General features: G+C 42.6%; 2 protein-coding genes across 22 annotated transcripts in view; one reads left to right on the top strand and one right to left on the bottom strand.

Annotated features, from left to right (window-relative positions):
• The window catches only part of TTC19 (tetratricopeptide repeat domain 19), a 60019-nt gene that overhangs the window by 4792 nt on the left and 27316 nt on the right, over positions 1-27911 (top strand). For 4 of the 7 annotated variants that reach the window (XM_080680937.1, XM_080680933.1, XM_080680932.1 and 1 more), the window contains 4 exons: positions 1418-1512; positions 15757-15911; positions 17490-17652; positions 18309-18639. In XM_080680937.1, the coding sequence (XP_080537063.1) occupies positions 1418-1512; positions 15757-15911; positions 17490-17652; positions 18309-18442 (547 nt within the window). In that variant the 3' untranslated portion in view covers positions 18443-18639. Of the gene's footprint in view, positions 1-1417; positions 1513-15756; positions 15912-17489; positions 17653-18308; positions 18640-27911 lie in introns of those variants that run through there. The other 3 variants (XM_080680938.1, XM_080680935.1, XM_080680936.1) reach the window with 1 other exon arrangement.
• Positions 22970-27911, bottom strand: part of NCOR1 (nuclear receptor corepressor 1) — a gene marked incomplete at its 3' end in the record, with an annotated part of 233555 nt that continues 228613 nt past the window's right edge. For all 15 annotated transcript variants that reach the window (XM_080680923.1, XM_080680927.1, XM_080680921.1 and 12 more), the window contains 2 exons: positions 25243-25422; positions 22970-23497 (listed from right to left, as the gene is read on the bottom strand). In XM_080680923.1, the coding sequence (XP_080537049.1) occupies positions 23310-23497; positions 25243-25422 (368 nt within the window). The remainder of the gene's footprint in view (positions 23498-25242; positions 25423-27911) is intronic.

Below are 27911 nucleotides of genomic sequence, written 5' to 3'. Positions count from 1 at the left end.
CCGAAGCCTTTCGTTCTCTTCAGGTGGAGTTCAAAGAAGAAACACTTAGGATGTAAGCAAAGAACTCCTCTAGAGAGTTCTATTCTGGGATGAATTTAAGGGAAGACCAAAGACAAGCCTTTCCTTAGATTTTAGTTGCTGCAGAAATTGGGTACTAGAGGTTTGGAATAAAAACAAGTCTGGTGCTCAAGGAGGCGAGGGACCCTGGCACTGGTCCCTGCTGACCCTTGTCACCAGGAACCGCTAGACAAGCAAGCACTTCTGAGGGCCTTTGATTTCCAGTCTTTTGTGGAACTTTGAGGTGGGTTCATTTTGGGCAGCATTGCAGCTGGATCAGTCTGCCTTGGAGGAGTAACAGGACTAGGTGTTGATGGGTATGAACTCCTAGGGTAAGAAGCCCAAAGCTAATCACACTGGAAAGTAAGATAAATTCATGGTCTTGTAGAGGTGAAATTTTTTGTAGGAGCCTCTAATAGTTTATAAATTACTCTGTACTCTCCGCAAAAGTGTTTGTTTTTTTTTTTAATTTTATTAAGAGAAGCATGAGACTAGAAAATACAGTTAGATCCTGAGGCTTAGAGAGACTGACATTAGTTGGAGGGAAGTCATTTCTGGACATTTTACTCTGACTAGGAGCATCTTGTGGCCAGCCGCCCCTGCTCCTTGTTCTGGCTGGATCCAAACCATGTCTGTCAGGGTTTGGGTCTGGGGAAGCTTCTGAACTGTGGGATCACCTGTTCCTCCTGGCAAAGCACTAGAGGAGCAGGGCTGAACTTTCTAGTACCACTTCCAGTAAGAAACTAGAGCCCAAACAAAGCAAGAGCCAGGACTGAGCTTCTGGATGGAGGAGTTTCTGTCATGTTTCTGTGCATCTCTTTACAGAAACCAGCAGTTGACCCTTGTTCTACTCTTTCTGCTGCTGGGAGGACACCAGGGCTAGAGTGAGGCTAACTGCTTTCCAGTGCCACAGCTAGGGGTTCCATTTTGTGAAAGAAACCTTCATTAAAGACCTACAGCTTGGAAGACATATAAAGTTATTCCAGGCATTATAGAAGGTCATTAGTTAGACTCCTAGTACAGGGTGGCTTTTGCCTCCATTCATATTAGTATTACTTTGAGTGAAAAAGTGACTCAACTTGTTTGCACGAGATGATGAAAACTGCTGGTTATGTCAGTTATTAAAATTATGGCTGCATTCCTAGTTTTTATGTCTTAAGTTACATTAAATGGGTGACTAGAAAAAAAAATATGTTAACTTTTGAGAAATGGTTCATTGACATCCCTCAGAGACTTTAAACAAAATTTCTCTTCCCATCTTACTCTTCCTTTATTGATAAAATTCAAACCCTAGCTGGGAAAATGAGGATAAGAGAGTTTGTGAAAAGGTGAATAGCCGATGCTGATCTTTGCTTTACAGACAGGAATTTGCTCTTGCTGGCTATGAATTCTGCATTTCAACTCTAGAGGAAAAAATTGAAAGAGAAAAGGAATTAGCAGAAGACATTTTGTCAGGTAGGGGAATCTGACTTTTCTGGACATTGAGCATAGGGCATCATTGTTCATCTGTGGTAAAGGGCATTGGGGGAGGGAGTCATTCATTTGGGAAATTGGCTATTTTTAAGATCTTGGCAGAGGATTTGGAATATAATATTTTGGTTCAATGACTTGACCACTGGTGTTTTTCTAACCCCTTCGTGACATGTTCATAATTTATCAGTTTTTTATTATATACTAGTGGCCTGGCGCCCTCTCACAATCTGGGACCCCTCTGGGGATATTGGAGAGCCAGTTTTGGCCCAGTCCCAGCAGGCCAGGCTGAGGGACCCCACCGGTGCATGAATTCATGCATTGGGCCTCTAGTATGCATATAAGATATTTGGTTAATCTCTTCCCACCCTCCCCTCCCGCTTCCCTCTGAAATTCATCAGTCTGTTCCATGTTTCTGCTCTTGCATTGAGTGTCTGGGTCCCCCCCCCCGGTAGTTGATGTATGTCATAGCTAACAGCTGGTCAGCTGGTTGGCCAGTCGCTTAGGCTTTTGTATATATATAGACTAGAGGCCCAATCACTTGAGGAGGTGCCCACCTCCTGCCTCCTGTCGCTGCAAGGAGGCGCCCCGCCTCCCGCCTCCCGCCTCCTCACACAGTCACCCTCGAGCACTTTGCTGCGCACGCAGCCTCCTGCTGATCAGTCGTTGCGGCGTGACTACCATTAGCCTTTTAGCTCTTTATTATATAGGATAACCTTTGGAAAATTGAAGAGCAGAAAGGGAGGGTTCCGCTACTAGTCACAATGCAATTAATTACCTTTTGGTCCCAGATACACACCAACTTATGAAAGATAAAGAGCAGCTCATATTTTTGCAGTTCATCCTCAGTATAGAGGGAAGAGCAAGTTAAGCTAGCAATAGAACGGGGTGGGCAGGAAGCTCTGTGGCTCTGAACAATTTGGGTTGAAGCATTAGCAAGATGTTTGAGATACAGCCTAAGTATCCCTTGTCTCTAAAGCCTAAGTGTGCCTGGAAGAGTTGTCTGCTCAGTTGTCGTCCAGTTCTCTCCTCGATGTCACTACTGAGGTGCTCATTTTTTATCTTACCCCCTGTACTTACTAGCAGTTCTAACCCAGTGACCACTATCTCCTATTGCAAATACTTTATTCTCTTGGCTTCTGGGACACCTCCCTAGTCACTTGCCTTCCCATTTGCCACTGCTAAAGTTAGCAGCCCTCAGGGCTATCTTTGACCCTCATACCCTAGGAGATAACATTTAAGTCCTATAACGTTAATGTCAGCTTTACATCTTCAGCCCCGACTTGCACATGAACTACCTTCTCATGGGTAAGGTTGTCTATCTGACATCTTGAATGTCTGATGGTCATCTCACACTTAACATGTCTGAAATGGGCCTCTCTTTTTAAAAAATTTAAATTGTGTGTTTACCCCCTCACCCCCCAAGTCAAGTCTCCTTCCATTACCATTTATCCCTCTATACCAAGCATGTCAAACTCATGGCCCATGGGCCACATGTATATTTTTGCGTCCCAGCCAATATAACAGTATGTAAGAAATGTTTTAATAAAAATTTCATAACTTAATGTTTACAATATCCTGTTATACATAATTCTATATAATAAAAGGCTAATATGCAAATAGACTGAACGGCAGAACGACCGGTTGCTATGATGCACACTGATCACCAGGGGGCAGATGTTCAACGCAGGAGCTGCCCCCTGGTGGTCAGTGCGCTCCCACAGAGGGAGTGCTGCTCAGCCAGAAGCTGGGCTCGCGGCGTGTGAGCACAGCCCGGGCTGAGGGACCCCCCCCCCAAGTGCACAAATTTCGTGCACCAGGCCTCTAGTTATTAATAACGCACTATAGCGTTCACTAATGACTGATTACTATAATCATGTTGCATTCATTTCCCTTAACACGTCTTATGCGCAGGTGCATCATTTCTCTCCACTAATACTAGCAGCGAATATTTTAGCAGCCGATTGCCACATTTATTAGTCTTTCCTGGTGTGTGCAACAGGAAATACTTCACTTTCGGAGAACAAGAAAAATAGGTTTATCTGCATTAAGCTTATTAATTTGTGCAGTTATTCAGTGTCTGGTAGGTTAATGTTCAAGAAAAAATACTAATTTTTATTAAAATGTTCTATTATTTTATGTTAATAATGACTCATTTATTTCAGCCCTTTGTATTCAGCATGTCTCTATCGAAATAAACATACATTTCTATGAAAATTGAAGCTTTTGTTTTTTTGCAGCCCACATAAACTTAAACCTTGTTTATTTGGCCCATGTTAGCCTTTGAGTTTCACATGCTTGCTCTATACCCTCTTGTACCTGCCCTCTCCCTCCCCTCAGGAAATCACCATGCTGTTTATGTTTATGAGTTTTTGTTTTTAAATTAATTCCTTCACCTTTTCACCCATCCCTGCAACTCCCCATCCCCTCTGACAGCTATCAGTCTATTCTCTGTCTATGAGTCTGTCTCTATTTTTTTTGTTACTTTGTGCATTAGATTCCACAAATGAGTGAAATCATATGGTACTTGTCCTTCTGACTAAAGGTCCAGTGCGCGAAATTTGTGCACGGGTAGGATCCCTAGCAGCTGCCAGCTACCGGCCGGGGCCTCCCTTCCCCGGCTGGCAGCCGGGGCCTTCCTTTGTTCCGCGTCGCCCCCTGGTCATCGTGAGCAATCAAACTCCCGAGGGGACACTTTACATATTAGGCTTTTAGATATATAGATATATAGATTGATTTTTAGAGAGAGAGAACCAACAATGTGAGAAACATTGGTTACCTCCAGTATGTGCCCTGACCAAGAATCAAATCCACAACCCTCTACTATACGGGACAATGTTCCAACCAGCTGAATCACCTACCTGGCTAGGAAACATTATTCTTAATCTTATTTTTTTTAAAGGAGAATGTATCCCGACTCAGTTTTGAACAAAGCAAATCCACTATCAAATTTATATGCTTTTTATTGGCGTGACTGACTCTATCCCCAAAATAGATAACTTCAGATCATATAAAAATTTGGTCTAGAACTGTGTTTAATAGTTTTACCTCAAATTGGAAAACAAAATGAAGTGCTTTGGTTAGTTAATAAAATGGTTTTATCCAAGCAAAACAAAACAAAACAAAACCACAACTTGGTCTAGGATACTCATTTTGTTCCTCATAATATATCTATGTGTGTAATTAATGAAAGATCATAAAAAATTAAGTGAAAACAGTGGATTACAAAACATTATAGTTAGGAGGAGCATCATTTTCTAAAATAGATTAAATATAGGTGCAAAATAAGGGCTGATGATAACCCTGATCTATCTATATAAAAGGCTAAGTGACCAGCCGACCGTCCAATAGGTATGATGCACACTGACCACCAGGGGGCAGACACTCAATGCAGGAGCTGCCGAACAACAGGAACTTTGCAGAGTTCCCTCTCCCACTCTGGGACCCCTTGGGGGATGTTAGAGAGCTGGTTTCGGCCTGATCCCCACAGGCCAGGCCGAGGGACCCCACTCACCCTGCAGACGCCTTTCAAGCCATGGCGCTGCCCCAGGTGTGGCAGGCCAGGGAAGGACCACGGGATGTTGGCTCCAGGGCGTGTCCGGCCCTTCTCACCCAGTCCCGTCCTGCCGGCCACCTGCTAATTAATTTCCTTTCATGTGCACAAATCTGTGCACTGGGCCACTAGTTCTATAATAATGATATAGTGATTATTCCTGGTTTGGTAGAATTATAGGAGATTTATTATTTCTTGATTTATTTTTAGAATCTATTGACCTACAGAAAAGTGGTAATTTAGTGCAAACTTTTTTAACAAGGTTTTTTAATTTATTTTAAACACATTCTTTACTGATTTCAGCAAGGAAGGGAGAGGGAGAGAGAAAAACATCAATGATAAGAGAAGAATCATTGATTGATCCCCTCCTGGACACCCCCTACTGGGGGTTGAGCCTGTAAACCCGGGCTCTGTGAATTGAACTGTGACCTTTTGTTCATTGGTCAATGCTCAACTACTGAGCCACACCAGCCAGGCTTAGTGCAGTTTTTTTTATTATTTAGAACACATAAATACTACTAGCTGTTGGTCCAACTAACATGATTACATCATTACATTTTCTTTTATGTACAAGTGGTTGTTTCCTCTGAAGTTGGTAGCTAACTGGATTTTTTTGTTGCTTGTTTTTTATGCACATGACAGATTCTTTTTAGCATAGCACTTTGTCTCTTTCACTCCTCAGCTTCTCTGGGGGCCTGGAGCACAGTGGCTTGCTGGGTCACTGGCTCCTTTCTTTTTTTAAAAAATATATTTTTATTGATTTCAGAGAGGAAGGGAGAGGGAGAAAGAGATAGAAACATTAGTGATGAGAGAGAATTATTGATTGGCTGCCTCCTGCACCCCCCCACCCCTTACTGGGGATTGAGCCTGCAACCCCGGGCATGTGCCCTTGACCGGAATCGAACCTGGGACCCTTCAGTCCTAAGGCTGATGCTCTATCCACTGAGCCAGACTGGCTAGGGTGTGGCTCCTTTCTTCCCATTGTTGGTGTGTATAGAGTTAGGAGTTGTTGGGCTTTTTGTTTTAATGAAAATAAATGTGTATCTATTATTTGTGTAATTTAAAGAATAATGACACAACATTAACAGTACCTCTGAAGACCTGTGTGTGCCTGGCCCCAATCCCCTCCCCTTCCTACCTCAGAGATCCTGCTCTCTTGAATCTTTACCATTCATTCACGTTTCTTTAGTTTTACTTCTGTACAGAAGACAATTGAAGTGTTTATTTTGAAAATTTACATAAATGAATTACACAGCATGACTTGTAACAGTCTTTAATCTTTTGGGGATTAAACCTGAATTCATTTATGTTCATTTTCCTTGCTTTTGTTAATTTTTAATAAAGATTGAGTAGTTATTCTATGCCAGCTATTGTTTTCAGGTTTGCATAGAAGCAAGTGAGACAAAAGTCCTTGCTTTTTCAGAGCTTAATGCTTAGATATTTTTCAGCTTTGAAATCAGATATTCACCCATCTTCTGATTTTTTTCATTTCTAAACAGTTTAAAATTTAATTTTTTAATATATGTGCAATTTATTTTGGTGTGAAATTGTTAACTACTTTCTTAAAGATAATCGGTCATCATTATGTACTTATGTATTAATAAGTATAGCTTGGATTTCTTTTGGGGTTTTCCATTCAGGTTTATTTATCTGATGAAACTTATAACAGTGTACTAGTAGAGTGTTTGAATTATAGTTATATGGCAGCACAGATCTCACAAATGCTACTTTTGCAAAATTTCCCCCCATTTTCAGTTTTCACATAAATTTTAGATATTTTCACATGAATTTGAGATCATTTTGTCAAGACCCCAAAGTGCTTTGAGACTGAATTATTAGATTTGTATTATATTTATAAGTTGGGGGAGCTTGCCTTCTGAATAAGTAAATTACCGTTTGACTGTGAATAGCAGAAAATTTCAACTTAATTAAGTTAAAACAGTAAGGACACTTACCTAATATATCTGGCAGTTTAGCAGAAGTGGGCAGGCTGTTGAGTTAGTTTACAAATGTATGGCTCATTAACATCCTGCAGGATAAGGTTCCTTGCATCCCTCCTCATGGCCATTCTCAGCCCCCAGGCTTTCTCTTCATTCATGCTCCCCTTGTGGTTGGAAAGTGACTATACCAGGTCTCAGGAATCTCATCCAGAAAGGGCAATGTCCAGAGGAAAGGAGACTTCTTTGTTTTCTTAGAATGAAGGTAATTTTTTCTATAAGTCTATACATAGATTTATCCTTATTTCTCATTGGATGGAAGTGGGTTACATGGTGTTTCAGACCCATGCCGTGGCAAGAGAAACAGATTACCACATGGGCTAAAGCTGACCAGGATCCATTCTGAACAGATGGGAGTCCCCTCTGCTCGAAAGGAGAGAGACTGCAGTGGTGCTGGGAGGACTCTCCTACACTCTGCAAAACCCAGGTCTCCTGTTGAGGAAGTCTCCCGTTGAGGAATGTGATGGCTCTTGCTTACAGATGTAGTAACGTAAATGTGATATTTATTTATTTTTTTAAAATATATTTTTTATTGATATTTTACAGAGAGGAAGGGAGAGGGATAGAGAGCTAGAAACATTGATGAGAGAGAAACATCGATCAGCTGCCTCCTGCACACCTCCCACTGGGGATGTGCCCGCAACCAAGGTACATGCCCTTGACCGGAATCGAACCCGGGACCCTTCAGTCCGCAGGCCGACGCTCTATCCACTGAGCCAAACCGGTTTCGGCTGTGATAGTTATTTTATTACATTTGATTCCAAGTGGAAAAACAAATTATTTGTTTTCAGTTGATAGTCACCCTGCTTCTAGATACGTAATTATACATTTGAGAAATCATAATTGTTTCCTTTTAGATATACTTCTGTGTACCTCCCCTCCCCTACCCTCATTAAGTTCAGTCATTGGCTGCAACTGCAGAACAACATTGAATAATAGCGGTGATGAACAATTTTGTCTTATCTAATTTGGTGCCAACTGTATGAATAGATTTATTTTACGGATTTGTGCACTGGTGTGGGGTGTGGCCTGTAGGAATCGGCCCACTGTGGGAGCACCGCTCATCCCAGTCAGCTAGGCGGGGATCCCACTGTGGGAGCGCACTGATCACCAGGGGTCAGCTCCTGCATTGAGCGTCTGCCCCCTGGTGGTCAGTACATGTCATAGCGACTGGTCAACTGGTCGTTCTGGTTGTTTGGTCGCTGAGCTTATATATATATAGACTAGAGGCCCAGTGCATGAAAGTGCATGGGGGGAGGGGAGTGCAGTCCCCTCAGCCTAGCCTGCACCCTCTCCAATCTGGGACCCCTTGGGGGATGTCTTGACTCCCTCTCAAAATCCTGGACTGCTGGTTCCTAACTGCTCACCTGCCTGATCACCCCTAACTGCCTCTGCTTGCCGGCCTGATCTCCCCTAAATGCCGCCACCCTCCCACCCCCTGCCGGTCTGGTCCTCCCCAACTGCCCCCCACCCCACCGACCTGGTTGCACCTTACTGCTCTGCCGGCCTGATCGCCCCCAACTGTGCCCCTGTTGGCCTGGTCTCCTCCAACTGCCCCCCCTGCCAGCCTGGTTGCCCCACACAGCCTGCTGTTCAGTCGTTTGGTCATCCCTCACTAACCTCCCTGCCAGCCTGGTTGCCCCACACAACCTGCTGTTCAGTTGTCCGTCCGGTTGTTTTGGTCATGACGGCCCCTGGCTTTTTATATATTAGGATTGGCCTGTCTCTTCTCTGTCCTGTATATCTATCCTCACCTGCCTCAGTTTTGTCTGTGTTTTGGGAATTTCTCTAGTTATTCCATGTTACTAACATCATTCAGAAAAGTCAGTTCTGTGTTTTTCTTCTTGTGTATTTTTTTAAGATTTCAAACAAAAGTAATGTGTACAGACTTTAACAAATACCTGTACACCTTAACTTCAGCTTTGTTGCATCTATATTAAGTATAGTATTTTACTGTATGTGCTTCAGAACTTTATTTTGGTAAGTTTAAATCTCTGTGGACTCCTGTTCAACATAACTCCTACCCTGATTTTGGTTTTGGTCTTTATCATTCTTATGCCTATTTATTGCACTGTATGTATCATGTAAATAATGGGGCTAAAGTGTCTTTAACTTTTATATGAATGGTATCATACTGTACAGTTGCTTCTGCAGTTTCTTTTTTCACTCATTATGTTGTTGAGATTTATCCCTGTTGATAGAGCATCCATTTTCCTGCAGAAGCCATTGGCTTGCCAAACCACCTGTCTGATGGGTTGCATCTGTGCAGAGTGGTGACTTCTAAGTTAGCCCACTGGCGTGGGTAGTGAGGGATAAGGTGTCTTTCTTTCAATCCTTGCAGTGACACAGGCTAGAGGTGGCCCTGATTGGTTCATGCACTACAACTGTGGTATAGGATTACATTGTATGAGTATACTCCAGTTCTCCTATTGATGGATATGTAGGTTCTACATGTTTTGCTGTGGAAAATAATACTTCTTTAAACATTCTTGAACCTTTGTCTCTGTGCATACATGCAAGATATTCCCCTGGGGTGTGTACCTAAGAGTAGAATTGCTGGGGTGCATTACTAGATGTTACCAGATTGCTTATTGTTATGGTTTTACCAGTTTACATTTTCACTAGCAGTCTGCTAGCATTCTTGTGAAATTCTATATTTTTATTGTTGGACTTAAAATTTTTTTGATCTGGTGGGTATGATAGGGAATGTTATTGTGGCTTCAATGTGTTTCTCTGATTACTAATGAGATACAGAATATCTTTTCATGCATTTATTGAACATTCAAATTTCCTGTGATAATTGTCTCTGTATCCTTTATTTTTTAAAAGGGTTGTCTTTTTTACTTTATCCTCACCCGAGGATATGTTTATTGATTTTAGAGGAAGGAAGGGAGAGAAACATCAGTTGGCTGCCTTCCTTACACTCACTGTTTAAGAGAAAGAAACATCTATTGGCTGCCTCCCTTACACTCACTGTTTGGGAATCGAACCCACAATCTTTTGGTGTGCGGAATGATACTTCAATCTAGCCACCTGCCTGGACGGGTTGTATTTTTCTTAATGATTGAGCATTTTTTATGTATGTGATCATCTTATATTTGTAGGTTACATAGCTTTTGTGGCCTTGTCTTTTCACATGTGGCATTTGACAGAGCGATTAACATTTGTTTTTAAAAATTGATTTGAGAGAGATCAAGAAATCAATTTGCGGTTCCACTTATTCAAGCATTCATTGGTTGATTCTTGTATATGCTCTGACCGGGGATGGAACCTGCAACCTTGGCATATTAGGACAACATTCTAACCAACTGAGCTAATAGCCAGGGTCTATAATAGAATCTTTTGATATTTTGCTTTATAGTTTGTGCTTTTTGTATCTTTAGTAAAATATCCTTCACTCTTCTAAGGTCAGAAAGATCATCTCTTCTAAATATTTGGCTTCACATTTAGTCTTTAGTTTACCTGCAATTTGTTTTTTAATGAGGTATGAGGTGGAAATATAATTTTTCCTCCCTCATGAACAGGTTTTGACTCAGGACTGCTTTATTAGTCCATCCTTTTCTTTTTCTTTTCTTTTTTATTTTAATAAATCTTTATTCAGATTATTACAATTGTTTCTCCTTTTTCCCCCCATAGCTCCCCTCCACCCAGTTCCCACCCCACTTTCTGCCCTTACCTCCCCCCCCACTGTCCTCATCCATAGGTGTATGATTTTTGTCCAGTCTCTTCATGAGCCCCCCATACCCCTTTCCCCCTGAGAATTATCAGTCCACTCCCTTTCTATGCCCCTGATTCTATTATATTCACCAGATTATTCTGTTCCTCAGGTTTTTAATTCACTTGATTTTTAGGTTCACTTGTTGATAGATATGTATTTGTTGTTCATAATTTTTCTCTTTACTTTTTTCTTCTTCCTCTTCTTTAAGAATACCTTTCAGCGTTTCATATAATACTGGTTTGGTGGTGATGAACTCCTTCAGCTTTTTCTTATCTGTGAAGCTCTTTATCTGCCCTTCAATTCTGAATGATAGCTTTGCTGGGTAGAGTAATCTTGGTTGTAGGTTCTTGCTATTCATCACATTGAAAATTTCTTGCCACTCCCGTCTGGCCTGCATAGTTTCTGTTGAGAAGTCAGCTGACAGTCGTATGGGTGCTCCCTTGTAGGTAACTAACTGTTTTTCTCTTGCTGCTTTTAATATTCTCTCTTTGTCTTTTGCTCTTGGCATTTTAATTATGATGTGTCTTGGTGTGGTCCTCTTTGGATTCCTTTTGTTTGGGATTCTGTGCGCTTCCTGGACTTGTAAGTCTATTTCTTTCACCAGGTAGGGAAGTTTTCGGTCATTATTTCTTCAAATAGGTTTTCAGTATCTTGCTCTCTCTTCTTCTGGCACCCCCATAATTCTGATGTTGGTACGCTTGAAGTTGTCCCAGAGTCTTCTTACACTATCTTCAACTTTTTGGATTTTTTTTTTTTGCTTTTTGCTTTTTCAGTTGAGTGTTTTTTGCTTCTTTGTATTTCAATTCTTTGACTTGATTTTTGTGTTCCTCTAGTCTGTTTTTGGGTCTCTGTATAATATTTTTTATTTCAGTCAGTGTATGTTTAATTTCTAGTTGGTCCTTTTTCATATCTTCGAGGGTCTCGTTATATTTATCAGCCTTTTCTAGGATATTCTTGAAAAGCCTTATAACCGTGGTTTTGAATTCTATATCCAGTCGTTTGTTTTCCTCCATTTCTTTCGTTTGTGATCTGTTTCTTTGACGCAGCATTTTCACTGCTTCCCTGAGTTGGTAGGGTAAATTTGTGTGCTAGGTTTCCTATATGGCCCAGTGTGTCTGCCTCCCCAGTTAACCTGAGGTGGACACTCTTGGTGCGCCCCTTTGTGGACTGTGTGTACAGCCTTGTTGTAGTTAAGTCTTGATTGTTGTTGGTATCACTGGGAAGAATTGACCTCCAGGCCAGTTGGCTGTAAGGATCAGCTGTGTCTATGCTGGGAGAAGTTCGGTGCTGGAGACAGCCTTATAGGATTAGACTTGCCAAATTGCAATAGCCTCTGTGCTCGGCTTGGATGGGGTGGAGTCTCAGGGTGAAGCAGACAGTCTTGGCTTCCCGGCAGCCTTGCCCTTGCGCGCACGCGCAGACCTCTGCCTTCCCCGGCTCCCGAGTCTCCGCCCGAGAGTCCAGATACCCTCACAAGAGCGTGGGTCCCCAGGGGCTCGCCTGGAACTGGTGTCCAGTGCAGTCAGAACTGGGGCTCAGTGCAGTCAGGAGCCTCTGACTCCCTTCCACTAGGGAAAGCCTGTGGCAACCTCCGCAGCCTTTGTGCGCACTGGCACGCTCGCGCCTTCAGACTTCTGCCTTCCCCAGCTCCCGAGTCTCCGACCGAGAGTCCAGACTCCCCCCACAAGAGCGTGGGTCCCCAGGGGCTCGCCTGGAACTGGGGTCCAGTGCAGTCAGAACTGGGGCTCAGTGCAGTCAGGAGCCTCTGACTCCCTTCCACTAGGGAAAGCCTGTGGCAACCTCCTCAGCCTTTGTGCGCACTGGCACGTGCGCGCCTTCAGACTTCTGCCTTCCCCAGTTCCCGAGTCTCTGCCCGAGAGTCCAGACTCCCCCCGTAAGAGCGTGGGTCCCCAGGGGCTCGCCAGGAACTGGGGTTCAGTGCAGTCAGAACTGGGGTTCAGTGCGGTCGGGGGCTTCCTTCCCCCTTCCGCCAGAGAAAGTCAGCCAGGCTCTCAGCCGCCCTTCCTCTCTGCGCGCACAAAGACCCTTTGCCGTACCTCCAATTCTCTGTGAGCTTTTCTCTTCTAGTTGTAGAATTTTCACTCAGCCAGCTTTCCTGTGGTTCTGGATGGTGTCCATTCTGTCTTTTAGTTGTAGTTTTGAAATAGTTGTGCGAGGCAGCAGTGTAGGTGCTTACCTATGCCGCCATCTTGGTTTCTCCAGTCCATCCTTTTCTTGTAATGACAACTCTATATTGAGTTTTCATAGATCGATGGAGTGCCAGTGTTAATTCTATAATTAGCATTAATTTTGTGTTACTATATCCTTTCCATATTTAGTTCCTTTTTATTTTTAACTAGAGGCCCGGTGCACAAAATTCGTGCACGGGGGAGGGGGGTGTCCCTCAGCCCAGCTTGCACCCTCTCCAATCTGGGACCCCTCCCACAATCCAGAACTGCTGGCTCCCAACTGCTCTCCTGCCTGCCTTCCTGATTGCCCCTAACTGCTTCTGCCTGCCAGCCTGATCACCCCCTAACCCAGGGGTGGGCAAACTTTTTGACTCGAGGGCCACAAGGGGTTCTTAAACTCGACTGGAGGGCCGGAACAAAAGCATGGATGGAGTGTTTGTGTGAACTAATATAAATTCAAAGTAAAGGAGTGGAGGGGAGAGCAAGAGAACCCTCCGCTCTTTCGGCTCCGCAGGCTGGATAGAACACCCGAACGGGCCGGATCCGGCCCGCGGGCCGTAGTTTGCCCACGGCTGCTCTAACCTCTCCCCTGCCAGCCTGATTAATGCCTAACTGCTCCCCTGCCAGCCTGTTTGCCCCTAACTGCCCTCCCCTGCAGGCCTGGTCACCCCTAACTGCCCTCCCCTGCAGGCCTGGTCACCCCCCAACTGCTCTTCCCTGCAGGCCTGGGCCCTCCCAACTGCCCTCCCTTGCAGGCCTGGTCCCTCCCAACTGCCCTCCCTTGCTGGCCATCTTGTGGTGGCCATCTTGTGTCCACATAGGGGCAGGATCTTTGACCACATGGGGGCAGCCATCTTGTGTGTTGGAGTGATGGTCAATCTGCATATCACTCTTTTATTAGATAGAATGCTTTCTTTCTATTTGTCCATTCAACCAGTCAGTCAAGAAATACTTAACTGAATGCCTGTTACATGCCAGACACATTATTAGGCACTGAGATACAGCCATTAAAACAGTCGCTGCCTCCTAGAGCTAAATTTCTGAGGAGGAAAAGCACATAATCAACACTATCCAGTAAACTGGTAACATGTCCAAAGATGATGAAGTGCTACAAAGAGGTCATATGAAGGAATGTGTAGAGTGAGTATGCTGTTTCATAGAGGGGTCAGGAAAGGCCTAATGGATAAGAAATCTGAAGAATGAGAGGGAATAAATCAGCTGGCAGTCTCTGAGGGAAAAGAATTCCAGGCAAAGGAGGAAGAGGTGCAGGGCTCCAAAGTGGCGCATACTTGACATACAAGTAGTTTAAACCGTCTGAGTTTATAATCTGGAATTAAGTATCTAAAATCTGAAGGGTGAGGCCTCCCTTTTATTGTCTGCTGATTCTCATTTGTGATCAGACAAAACTGTTCTCTAGATTTGTGTTCTCCAGTCCTATGTGACATTTGGTGTTTTAAGATTTTTCAGACATCGTGTAGTCAGTTCTGTAATGTGTCAACAGGTGCTGTATTACCGTGGCCTTTATTGTTATTCTTCAAAAAATGGATCTTTAAATTTGGTCTGTGAGTTTCCATCTCGAGTCTGATGTTCTCTGGTTTCTTACTACATTGCTTTCTTTGCAGCTTAAAACTCTTTCATTGGCCCTAGACTTTCTTTGTTGTTAACTCATTCTACTTAGAGTTTTATCTTCACTTGTATCTGCTAAATATTAGTTTCAAACTACAAATAATATTCTACAGCTTAATCAGTGTGTGGACTCAAATTTATTTAAAAAGTGGGAAAAAGTTTGTCATTTAATTGGACATTGCGAGGTTGTGATTTATAGGAAATATATATGGTCATTCAGATGACCAAATATATATTTCTCACATATACTTATATGATTTGTACAGTTCTTGGCTCACAGCTCCCAAACCCTCAGAATTTCCTAAGTGTTGAGAGTGAGGAAAAAAAAAAAATAAATAGTGAGCAAGGTGTCTTTTGTCATGTTAATAAGGCAATTTTTGGAAGTACCTGAGGATGGGGGCTGGTTGCCAATGGAGCCAATCATGTGATTAGAGGGTTGGAACTTTCACTCTCACCTCCTGACCTCCAGGAAGGGAAAAAAGGCCAGTGGTCAATGATTAAATGTCATACCTATGGAATGAAGCTTCCATAAACCCCAAAAGGATGGAGTTTGGAGCGCTTCTGGTTTGAACTTGTGGAGGTGTTGGGACAGTGGTGTACCTAGAGAGGGTGTGGAAGCTTCACACCCCTTATATGTGCCTTGCCCAATGCTTCTTCGTCTGGCTGTGCCTGAGTTATATCCTTTTATAATAACCAGTAACCTAGTAAGATGTTTCTCTGAGTTCTGTGAGCTGCTCTAGCAAATTATTCGAACCCAAAGAGCGGGTCCTGGAATCCTCTGATTTATAGCCAGTCAGAGGTACAGACAACCACCTGGACTTGCAACTGGCATCCTGAGTTGGAAGGGTAGTTAGAAAACTCCAGTTTGTAGGTACTCTGTCAGAAGCCCAGGTTACAAGCAAGCCCAGGTGACACATTCTCTCTCTCTCTCTGAAATTGGGTCCAGCAAACAATGTAGATGTTAATCTACCAGAATTGTCAGGCCAGGCGTACTTCAGTGTCATGGAACACTCAATGGGTTCTGTGCTGTTAAATATTTTGGCTCCTGGAACGAAGAAAAGTGAGTGGGGTAGGTTGGCCAGTTCTCTGACTCGCTTTCTGTATTGTAGCTGTTATATTCCAGCAACGCTCTTATTTCCTTCTCAGTGGAAGAGAAAGCCAACACCCACCTCCTCCTCGGCATGTGCTTAGATGCTTATGCTCGCTACCTTCTGTTCTCCAAGCAGCCATCACAGGCACAAAGGATGTATGAAAAAGCTTTGCATATTTCTGAAGAAATACTAGGAGAAAGACACCCGCAGGTAAGAGAGGAAAACAGGTTTAAGAATTTCTGGGTGTGAAATGCCTCATTATTGGGGACGTAATCAGTAGGTGGTCCTTGGGATGCCCTCCTTCTCATGCCCCAGTCCATTCATCTCCTACCACTCCCCCGCCCCCACCTGCTTGTTCAGAAAGGATTGAGACTTCTGGTCACTGACTGGGTCTGCCCAGAACCTTCTGAGGGAGTACTGGTTCCCACAGCAGAGCAACCTCTCCAAAAGCAGGTCTGGCCAGGCACCAGGTGCTTCTGGGCTTCACAGTACACAGCCCAGTATTTCAGAATATTGAAGCTGACGTGGAACAGTTTAACTTCTGAGGATCCTTGCCTCCCTTGCCTCACAGGTGAATGACAGGAAACGGCGGGGGAGAGGGAGGGCATATTAAAAAAATTTTTAAGAGTACTCACAGAATTTAAGCAAAGCATGCAGAGCTTTCTGTTAGAACACTAAACACATGGAATTGAGTTGAAATTATCTCTGGGTCTCTCCTCTATCAAAGTACGTTTGTAGCGGTAACAAGTGGATTACTTTGTGAACACTTGGTATTGCCAACACAATTTTAACTGGACTGGACATGTCTCAAGGTTGGGGTAGATAAGCAGGGCAAGTTATTGGGCTATGAATTACCTTCAGGAAAGGGATTTAGGACTTAATTATTGAGTCCCCTTAATGGCAAAGAGGACTTGCCTCTCTTAGTACCAACATTTAAAAAAATTTTAATCTTCCTAAAGTGGATGATATATTTCTTCTATTTTTTTCTTTCTTTTTTAAAGAAAAAATATTTTTATTGATTTCAGAGAGGAAGGGAGAGGGAGATATAGAAAGATCGAATGAGAGAAAGTTATCAATTGGCTTCCTCCTGCACGTCCCCAACTGGGGACTAAGTCTACAACCCGGGCATGTGCACTGACCAGGAATCCAACCTTGACCTCCTGGTTCATAGGTTGATGCTCAACCACTGAGCCACATTGGCTGGGCTATCCCTATTTCTTCTTGATGAGTCTCAGGGTCACCAGTAGGAATGATATTATGCTAAAATGCAGCAGTGGCTGGCTTATTAAGATTGCTGAACCTGCCCTGGGCCTGGTAACTCAGTTGGTTAGAGCCTCGTCCCAGTATGCTGAAGTTATGGGTTAGATCCCCAGTGACAGCACATACAAATACCAACCAACGAATGTATAAATAAGTGGAACAACAAAGAGATGTTTCTCTCTCTCAAATCAATTTTAAAAAAAGATTGCTGAACGTTAAATAGCTTCTTTTTGCTATTATTTTTCATTTGTTTCTAATATAATTAGTTATATTAGTAAATTATATTTATTTTGTTCCTAGTTTCTAGATTTGTATAACTTTCCAGAGGGTCAAACTAAAGCTGCCCATTATACAGTGTGAATAAAGGCACCTGTTTGTTAGTGGCTAATGCCCTTCCCCTTTTGTGGAATGCTAGGAAAGATGAACTCTTAAGTATATATTTGAAGGTTATCAGACTCCAAATTAATGTTAAATCTCTGTGGGTGGTTTTTTAATAGAAAAAGCTGCCTGTTTGTCTTCCTTGTATAGACCATTGTGCTAATGAGTGACCTGGCTACCACCCTGGATGCACAAGGCCACTTTGATGAGGCCTGTGCTTACGTGCAGAGGGCGTCCGATCTGGCAAGACAAGTAGGACATCCTGAGCTGCACATGGTGCTCAGTAACCTGGCTGCAGTTCTGATGCACAGAGGTAGGGAGCTGTGTGATCTTGACCAACTTGCTTTTGTTAGGGAGGGGTGTTACTGGATTTATAAATCTGTGAAATGGTGTTGAGCGGTGGCAAGGGGCAGTGAGGAAGCTCCACAATTAAAGGCTGGCTGAATAATACAAGAAAGGGTGTATGTTTGGCAGAAATACCATTGTGCTCAATTCACGTAACTTCTGTAGTCCTGCACTAGCTTGCTGAGCCACATCAGTGCAGAGAGAACTTTGCAGTGATAGTACCTCAGTTCTGTAGTGCTTTACAGATTTCTAAATGTGTTCACACGTACAACTTAATTCGTTCCTCACAGTGTACTTGTGAAGCTGGTAAGATAGAGTGTCAGTGTCTGGTAGACAGACTGTGCCTTAGTATTCAGGGCCTCACCTGTAATTTCCAGAAGCCTGGATGACAGGTCCCTTTTCCCCATGAGTGAAGCCCTTGGCCAGTAGAGTAAGGGCCCCTGGGCTGTACTGGGTGTAGAGTTCTGTACCTGTGCCCCCTTACACACTGGGCTAGAGTTCTCTACCTGTGCCCCCTTACAACTTCTCTGAGCCAGCACCGGCCTGTATCATCACTAGTGCTGTCTCTTCAGAATCACTTTGAAAACATATATTTTTTTCTCCCTTCTCTCTGGGTTATTTTAGAACGATATGCACAAGCAAAAGAGATCTACCAGGAAGCACTGAAGCAAGCAGAGCTGAAAAGAGATGAGGTTTCAATACAGCACATCAGGAAAGAATTGGCCGAGTTGTCCAGAAAAAGTAGATCTTTGACTTAATTTAATCAAGCTCTGAATAACTTTATTGTTGTAGGGAATTCCCCAATACCAGTGGCACCCAAATCAGTGGCTTAAATGAGCGATTTTCAACCTGTGTGTTGCAAGAATTTTTAAAACATGCAGTACCTGACTAGTCAGGGCACTGACCTCTTTTCCCTTAGGTTGTCAAATAAAAAAAATTACAACAGCCAACACAACAGTAGCTGTCCAGTGTGAATGAATCAAAATTATACCTATTACTTTGTCAGTTTGGCAAAATATATATATTTTTGGTGTGCTGCAGAATTTTCATAATTAGTTTATGTGCCACAAGATGAAAAGAGTTGAAAGTCACTGGTTTAAATCCTTTGTCCTTGGTACTCAAGTGTCCTCAGCTTAGCCTCTGTGTAGGACAAGTTAAACACCACTCCTCTGCTTGTTTTTTTTACAGGAAAAGCAACTTTCACCCCTGACTTTGACTTCTAAAGATGTCAAGTGATGTTTCAGTTATAGCATATTTAAGTGCTCCAGGCTGGTCTAACTGTAGATTGTTTCCCCTGGGTGGGTGTATAATTCACACAGGCATCTCTGCCATAAGAACAAATCATGGAGCAGCCACCTGCACCCAGAACCTTGCCACAGGGTAGGCCCTACCACATCCCGGGGTGCTGACATGTATTGTAGGCCCAGCAGAGGAGTTGCTGGCCTGGACCCGACCCTACTCCTGGCTTTGGAATGGGGTCTCAGTACCCTCATTTGTAAAGTAAGGGACAAAAGAGGTTCTTTCTTGGACATGGGAGAAGGTATTTGGTCAAATGATCCTAAATGAATAGATTGCTATGTTGAAAGAACTCTATCATTTTTCCTCAGTCTAGAAAGTGCATACAGATACTCCTCAACTCATGATGGGGTTATGTCCTGATAAACCCATCATAAATGGAAAATACCCTAAGTCAAAAACACATTCAATATGCGTCAGCTGGGTGGCTCAGTTGGCTGGAGTGTTGTCCCACACACCCAAGTTTGCGGATTCCATTCCAGGTCAGGGCACATACCTAGGTTGCAGGTTCCACTCCCAGTTGGGGAGCTTTCAGGAGGCAACATTCAAGTTTCTCTTTCTGTCTCCCTTCCTCTCAAATCAATAAATAAATCTTCGGGTGAAGGTTTAAAAACAAGTATTAAATACACCTAACCTACTAAACAGCTTACCCAGCCAGTTTCTACTGAGTACTTACCACTTTTGCACCTTCATAAAAATGAAAAATTGTTAAGTCGAACCACTGAAAGCCAGGGACTGTCTTTGAATACAAGATACATAAATGGGTGTTTTACCTTGCAAAGAGCTGGTGGCCTCGGGGAAGGCAGTTTTTCTTCGCACTGTGAAGGAACACTTGTTACTGGTATGCCTTTGGGGTGGGGTTATGAGCGGGAGTGATAAACTATATTTTTGGTTCCTATGTACATACTGGAAGAATCCTTTCAAAATAAATTAGAGACTTACAACAATATTGTACATATGCCATAATTTTTGAGTTGCTCATAAAAAGTAACTTACTGAAAAGTAAATAAAAATAAAATACTAAGGTTCAAACCATTAGAGATTTGACTAAAACTAGAATTTTATATTTTGCAGATGTAAGCTTCCCACTTTAAGCTCATCTATTCTTGACCAGCCAGCTAATTCCTTTAGTTAAGTCTTAACTCAGAGATAAAGTGTAGTATAAAGCAGACTAGGTTTCATTATAGCCCATTCTGAATTTATTGATGATTTAAAAAATTGTCAACTACTCACCTTCTGCATTGGGAATGTTTTTACCTTTTCACAATTGAAGGGGTTATATTTAAGAACTAAAGGGTGTGTGTGTGTGTGTGTGTGTGTGTGTGTGTGTGTGTGTGTGTCTGTCTGTGTGTGTGTGTGTGTCTGTGTGTGTGTGTGTGTGTGTGTGTGTGTGTAGAACTAAAGGCCCGGTGTGTGAGCCCTGCTTCTGGCTGAGCGGTACTCCCTTTGTGAGAGCACATTGACCACCTTGGGGCAGCTCCTGCATTGAGTGTCTGCCCCCTGGTGGTCAGTGCACATCATGGTGACCAGTCTTTCCACCGTCTAGTCAATTTGCATATCAGCCTTTTATTTTATACGATTTTTTGATCCTCCACAATGATTCAACTCATAGACCTGGTGCTGGAAAAACTAGTTTTCAGAAAGACAGTCTCTTCCTGTGGGTATTCTCATTCAAGTTCATTTGCACTGTTATAAACAAGGTAGCAAAGCAGGGGACTAATCCCTTTACTGATCATGTCACTAGAGTGTTCAGGGCATGTTTTTATTTTATTTTTTATATGTTTTTTATTGACTTCAGAGAGGAAGGGAGAGGGGGAGAGGTAGAAACATCAGTGATGAGAATCACTGATCAGCTGCCTCCTGCATGCCCCCTACTGGGGATCGAGCCCGCAACCTGGGCATGTGCCCTTGACCGGAATCAAACCCGGACCCTTCAGTCTGCAGGCTGACGCTCTATCCACTGAGCCACACCAGCTAGGGCATGTGTTTAAAATAGAATCACTCAGCATACGAAAATGAAAGCTTTATGAAATCTCTCATTACAAACATGTTCTGGAAGTTGGGCTGTCAGAATATTTCCATGGAGGGTATTAGGAAGACCTTACTTTAGTCCTGGTGCTAAGAAATCATGCAAAAGGGTGGAGCTTCAGAACACTTGAGATCTCAACCTGCAGGGAGCATTACACCTGGTTTTCAGCCAACTTCAAGTCATTGGTCACTCAGTGCTGTGCTGGCCACCTCCAGTCATGCCGAGGTGGACTTCTAGCCCTCCAGATTTGCTCCATAGGTAAGGCATGTGAGATTTCTGAAATGTATTCTTTAGGTGAAGGTAGATGAAGGAAACACATGCACTGTGATAAGGATGCGGTGAGGGATTAGTAGCTGCTCACTTTGGGGTTAGGTGGAGCTGCAAAATAACAAGTTAGACTCTAACATATTCTCAGAAACTTCTGACTTGGAATAGCTTAAGACCCTCAGGATCATAGGGAAATACAATCATAATCTCGTTTGGGTCAGTTGACAATATAAATTATTAATGACATCAGTACCTAAAAAAACAAAAAAGCAGAACACTGTTAAGTAGAACATTTAGTTATTGTTTTCTCATTCACATTAAAAGGTGTAAGATACATATTTATAATCAAGTGAAACCAACGTTCCACATAGTAGAAATCTGATCACTAAACCTGACCTAAGGTTTATTTTGAGGCCCTCAGGTATACTAGTACAAGAGTGGGACAGCAACAGGAGTGCAGGCTTTCACTTCAGACAAACGTGTTCATGACCTGTCTTTGTCGCTTATTTAACTATATGGGCAAGGTAGGAACCAGTGTCCTTATCTATAAATAGGGTTGGACAGCAGCGCTACAGGGTGATATGAAGGTCTTGATCACACATGAAACACTTCATTACAAAGAAGGTTGTCAGTGGTTATCAGATCTGCTTCTTTAGAGGCTTCAGTACTTCTGTAAAAAGTTGATGTCTACTTAAAAGTCTGTGAAGTGCAGATTTCTACCATCCTGAAACTGTTTCTTTGTAACCAGTGGCATCTCCCCAAGCTGCTCAGCATCTATATGCTGCAATTCTATGCCTAAGTTGTATGAAAAAATCTTAAAAATTCAAAAAGCAATTATTAATGAAGGAAAAAAATTGACCCTCTAGTACCATAATCAGTTTAAAATTCAGTTTTACATTATTTGCTCCTTGAAATTCAGTGACGTGAGAACATTCAACAACAAACCCTTGCCCACAGGGAATCAAGTGGGAAGAAGCAGAGAAAAGGGAAGGATTGTATGTTCACCGCTAAGGTCAGCACATGCAGCACAAAGCAGTCTAGAAGCCCGAGGTGCTACACAAATCCTATCTTCTAACTCAGCCGGTAATATACATCAAATTCAGTACAAGTGTTTCCTTTGAGACCTGAGAGAGCAAGAGCCTTAAAATCACAACCTACTGTGCCTACCGACAGGACAGTCAAATTTATTTCAAAAGGAAAGCTCCGGTGCTGCATCCAATGCAGCAGAAAAGAACACTCAGGGCAGTTAGATCCCCAGTGCGCACAACAGCGAGGTGTGCCGCAAATAAGCCTTTGAAATGTTAAAAACAACTAGAACATACCCATGCAGTAATGTTGCTTAAGTGCTGCTAATTAAAAAAATCTCTAAGCCTGCCCTGGAAATTTACAGTATGGCAGAATTTTGTTTCTTCTATCTTGACCTTAACACGTTAATATACAGATTTCACGACAGGGTCTGTGTTAAAAATCTAAACATTTCCACAAGATTTTAAATATCACCTAGGAACCTGAATTTAGAGGGAACAATCGGATAAAAGTACAATGCCCGTGACAGCCAACATTACACACTAGGCTGTATGAGGTTGTTTAGAAGGCAAGGGTTAAAAAGATAGACGAGAAGATTTTAAAAAATCACCCCCGAAGTTGATGCTCTGATTTCAACATAAGTACACCAGATAATATAATAAAGGGAAACACTGCAAAAAGATCATCTATTTACAGAAGAGTGATTTAAAGACATTATGGTTTTCTTTACAGATGTAAGAATAAGAATTGTCCACTTTAAAAAAATTCTACATTCCAACCTTCCACTATTATAATCCACTGAACTGCCTGTATCAAAGGCAATTCTCCCCTATTTGACTCTGCAGTTCCATCATTTCTTCCTCATCCATGGTCCAGGCTCTCCTGAAAAGTCTCTGGGCATAAGTCATGGGAAGGCAGGTTTTTACCTGCAGTTAAAAATAAAACCACTAAAAACTAGAGATCCCTCCTCCACGCACTGTCCCACCCAGACCCCTCTTCTGTGCAGCTCAGTCATCACTGTCCGACAGCGTCTCATACTGCGCTGAGAGCAGCGGGGCCGGTTCTCGCTCCCAGATCCTGTTCTGCTGGTGAGGAGCTGTTTGGTTCACAGAGGCAGCGGCACATGCGATCGGGGTTGGTGGTGTGCTGCTGAGCATCCGCATAGTCAGAGGGTTATAAGGAAACTGAGTTGAGCCTGGCAAAAGAAAAATGGTTTTCATTGTCATGAGCATAGTTGTTTTCACTCAACTTTCACATGATGGAGGAGGCCAGGATTATACTAAAATGATCTTGTAAAACTAAGTAAAAGGAAACAGCACAGAGGGCCAAGTTTCACCACTTAGCCAGTGATAATGCAACAGTCTAGAAAGGCCAAATATGAATATGAGGTGAGGGTTGCTGAGTCCAGAAATGAAAGCTCAAGGCCTGGATTTTAAGTCTAGAACTAGGTGTTTCCAGAGAATACAAGCAGAACTACTGGACGCGAAGCTCTAACCAAGAGTCTGGTTACTCCCAGAACTTCTTGACTCTTACAGTTAGGGACACAGTTCCCACAGGATGAGGGAAGAAGTGCCCAGGAACTTGCTAGGTCAAGGGCAGCAGGATGCGTGTCTTCTGCTGGATCACACTGGGCAGATTTATGAATGAACAAGACTTAGAAGAGGGATACACAAACCTAACAATAGCACTGCTACCTTTTGTCAGTTTCTAGATTATTTTATTGTCCCCAGAAAGTCTTCTACAGATTAAGAACCTCTAACACAGTGGTTCTCAACCTTTCTAATGCCGCGACCCTTTAATACAGTTCCTCATGTTGTGGTGACCCCCAACCATGAAATTATTTTTGTTGCTACTTCATAACTGTAATTTTGCTACCGTTATGAATCGTAATGTAAATATCTGTGTTTTCCGATGGTTTTAGGCGACCCTGCTAGCGGTTCTCAACCTGTGGGTCGTGACCCACAGGTTGAGAACCACTGCTGTAGAGCCTAAGACCATCGGAAAACACAGATATTTATATTCTGTAGAGTCTAACAGAAGGCATACCATTTTCTTAAGTAATTTCATGAATAGTTTAATAATTCCTTCCCTAAAAGAGATTGGAGGACTATCACTGATCTAGGCAAGTCTTCAAACTAGTACATAAGGACTTCACATCTGGTGTGAGAATTTTAGGAATCAGTCTTCAATTATGCTGACAACACCCATGTGAAATGTTTATGTCCTCAGGGGAGGGCACATTTCAGAGTTTTTCACTGACTCCTGTACATTTAACACATAAAGAAAGGATGGCTTATAATTCTCTGAAACTTAATCCATAGCAAACATCCCAGTTTTATTTTTCAAAAAAGGGTAAGTCTGTTTTTTAAAAGATACCGTTATTACGGTTATTATGTCTTTTTTAAAAAAGCAGCTTTTAAATGGGCACAAATGGAAAGCATTAATAGATATGCTAGAAAATTGTTTTCATCTGTCTATATGGACAGAGTGCACCTAAAGGAGGGTGAGTGGCTTTTTAAACTGCTCTTTCCATCTCTGATTTAGATACCGTAGTGTTCCCTAAGACCCCTCTAGGGATGTCGGGGAAAGGCTGCAGGTGAGGCTGCTGTGGGAGTGGCACTTCACGTTTAGGTAGAGTTAGTTCATGCAGAACTGAAACCACAGACACACTTGCTTTGCAAATGCCAACATAACAGAAGGGTGGGATGGATGAGAAATTTCCTCACAGCTCTTCCTCTGTTCACGGTCATCAGACCTTGCGTTACTGACATTGTTAAGGCTATACTAGTATGTATTCAATTTCTATTCTGGAAAGCGAGCCTATTGATGACACAGTAATGGAAAGAGAGTTTTACAAGCAAAGTTTCTTATTTTAGAAATACTAACCAAGGCACTAATGTAAGGACTTTAAGACTCATCTTCTAGCAGGCAGCCCCTCACCTGTAGAAGAGGGCCTGTCCTCCCAGGCCCACCCTGGTGTCTGCCGGTGGTACTCCCCCTCTGAATGCACCGAGGAGACGGAAGAGGGCCGCTCAGCTCCTAAATAGCCTTGCCCAGGGACAGGAGATTTGGACTTCCTGCTGTTTGACTTGCTGATTAGCTTTGGTTTGCAAACTCCTCCTAAGGGTGAAATAAATTAATAGGTGATATATAGTAATTATGTTCTCAACTTCAAAACCTACCAAGCCCTGGCCATGTGCTCTGTGGGTTGGAGAGGTAGCCTGTGCACCAAAGGTTGCAGGCACGATTTCTGATGGGGGCGTGCCCAGGTTTCGGGGTCGATCCCTGACTGGGGCGCATGTCGGAGGCAAGCGATTCATTCTCACCCCCCCACCCCCCGCAATCTCCCTCTTTCTCAAAATTCAATAAAAACATATCCTCGGGGGAGGAATAAATGCTAAAAAAAAAACAAAAAACAAAACCCCCAAAACTTATCCTACCAAAATGCTGATGGCTATATAATGCTAAGTGAAAAGTTGAATGGTAGCATGAAGATCCGAGATTGTAGTATCCAATGGTAAAAATATTTAAAAGAAAGCCAGAATATACTTATGGCAACTAAACAAAAAAGGGGTATGTCCTTATGCCATAAACTTAAAAACATTAACGAGGAACTAAAACTTGTGGAACATCATTTCTTTCCTGGCCCGGGGCACAGAAACTGCTAAGGAAATCAAAGCAGGTTGACACAACTCTTAAATCCTCACTACCCCTTCCCCCACCAACTCAGAAGCGTGCAGAAGAGTCACTGCACCACCCAAGGAGACGTGTCAAAGGGACAAAAGGGCCCAACGGAGCCCCTCCATAGCTCCACTGGACCTCAGCAGAAATTCCCAGGAGTGGGAAGCCCAAACTGGGCTCCAACATAAAACATTAAAAGAGCTCAGAAGAGGTCAGAGCCTAGGTCATCAGCATCTTCCTCGCCCATCCTGCCCCAGGCCCTTCAGGTTACAGGAAAAAAGTGGGTAGGAAGCAACTCTTATACCTCCAACTATCTAGAAAGAAATGCAAGTCCTTGATGATAAGAGAATATGTAATAGAACAAGGGGAAGAAGGTGCTTTGTACACTGAAGATAAACTTCAAAATACACAGTTTACAAAAGAAGCTCAAAGAAGAGATAAACCAAGAATGAAGTGAAAAGGCAAGAAACAAAATACCCAAGATGATAAGAGACATAACGAAAAGGGAATTAACACAAAGGAAAAATTTTTTAGAGATACAGGAAAAGCAACAGCAAGAGATCAATTAGAAGGTAACAGATATGGAAGACAGACTATCCAGCAAGAAGATAATCATGTTTCTGGAATGGAAAGCCTAACAGAGAGAAAATAATTCAGCGGACCACTTAAATGAACATTCCTCCGAGTATAAAAATCTACCTGAAAACGCAAATGCCCTCTTGTGATCAGGAAAATCTAATACAAAATGATGAATACTAACACATGCTAATAGTTAATTGAAATTGAGGAAAAAAAAGAACTCTTCAGGCAGAAAAACTATCACCTGCTAAAGGGGGGCCAAGGTTGGGGGCACATCTGGCCTTATTTCTTATATAACAATGAATGTCAGAAAAAATAAGTCTACAGGATGTTTGGAGAAAGTATGTGTGAAGAATATTATAACCTGCCAAGCTGTCATTTCAAAGATAAAGGCAACAAAAAGACATTCCCTTGCCCTAAACGGCTTGACTCAGTGGATAGAGCGTCGGCCTGCGGACTGAAAGGTCCCAGGTTCGATTCCGGTCAAGGGCATGTACCTTGGTTGCGGGCACATCCCCAGTAGGAGGTGTGCAGGAGGCAGCTGATCGATGTTTCTCTCTCATCGATGTTTCTAACTCTCTATCCCTCTCTCTTCCTCTCTGTAAAAAAATCAATAAAATATATTAAAAAAAAAAAAAAAAAAGACATTCCCTAGCATGGAATTTCTGGGATGAGAGCACCCTCTCTAAGAAAACGGAGTGTGAAAACCTCACCTAAAGAAATGCCACAATAAATGGATGATACAACCAGGATGATTATAATTGTGTAATAGTCACCAATGTTATAACCTTAAAATACACACTAAATGAATGAAAATCAAAGGTAAGAGCAAGAAGGGGAAGACAAAGCTCATCTTTCAGAGCAGGAAGTGAACCCCCATTGTCCTAAAATTAATATACTTAGGTAGAAATAATAAAAACGTGTAATCTCTTTAATTTTTTTCTTAACCTTAGTAAGATCTTTTCCTTGACAATAACAGAAAAACCTGAACTAAATCTGAAATAATGCTGACCTCCAGGTAATTTTTTAAGAATAAGAGAAATTCTCAAAAGATTAAGAAAAAAAGTTACGGCTCAGTTGGCGTGGGTCAGTGGTTGACTGTCGACCTATAAACCAGGAGATCATGGTTTGATTCCTGGTCAGGGCACATGCCCGGATTGCGGGCTTCATTCCCAGTGTGGGGTGTGCAGGAGGCAGCTGATCAATGATTCTCATCATTGAGGATTTTCTCTCTCCCTCTCCCTTCCTCTCTGAAATAAATAATATATTTTAAAAAGAAAAAAGGTATAAACATTAAAAGCTTAGTGTCACTCGTTTGTGTGTGTTTGCTTTAATAGGATGTACAAGAT

This window comes from Plecotus auritus (genome assembly GCF_963455305.1).
Source record: "Plecotus auritus genome assembly, chromosome: 7".
In the NCBI taxonomy this organism is placed as follows: domain Eukaryota; kingdom Metazoa; phylum Chordata; class Mammalia; order Chiroptera; family Vespertilionidae; genus Plecotus; species Plecotus auritus.
This window is presented reverse-complemented; position numbering and strand designations above follow the sequence as displayed.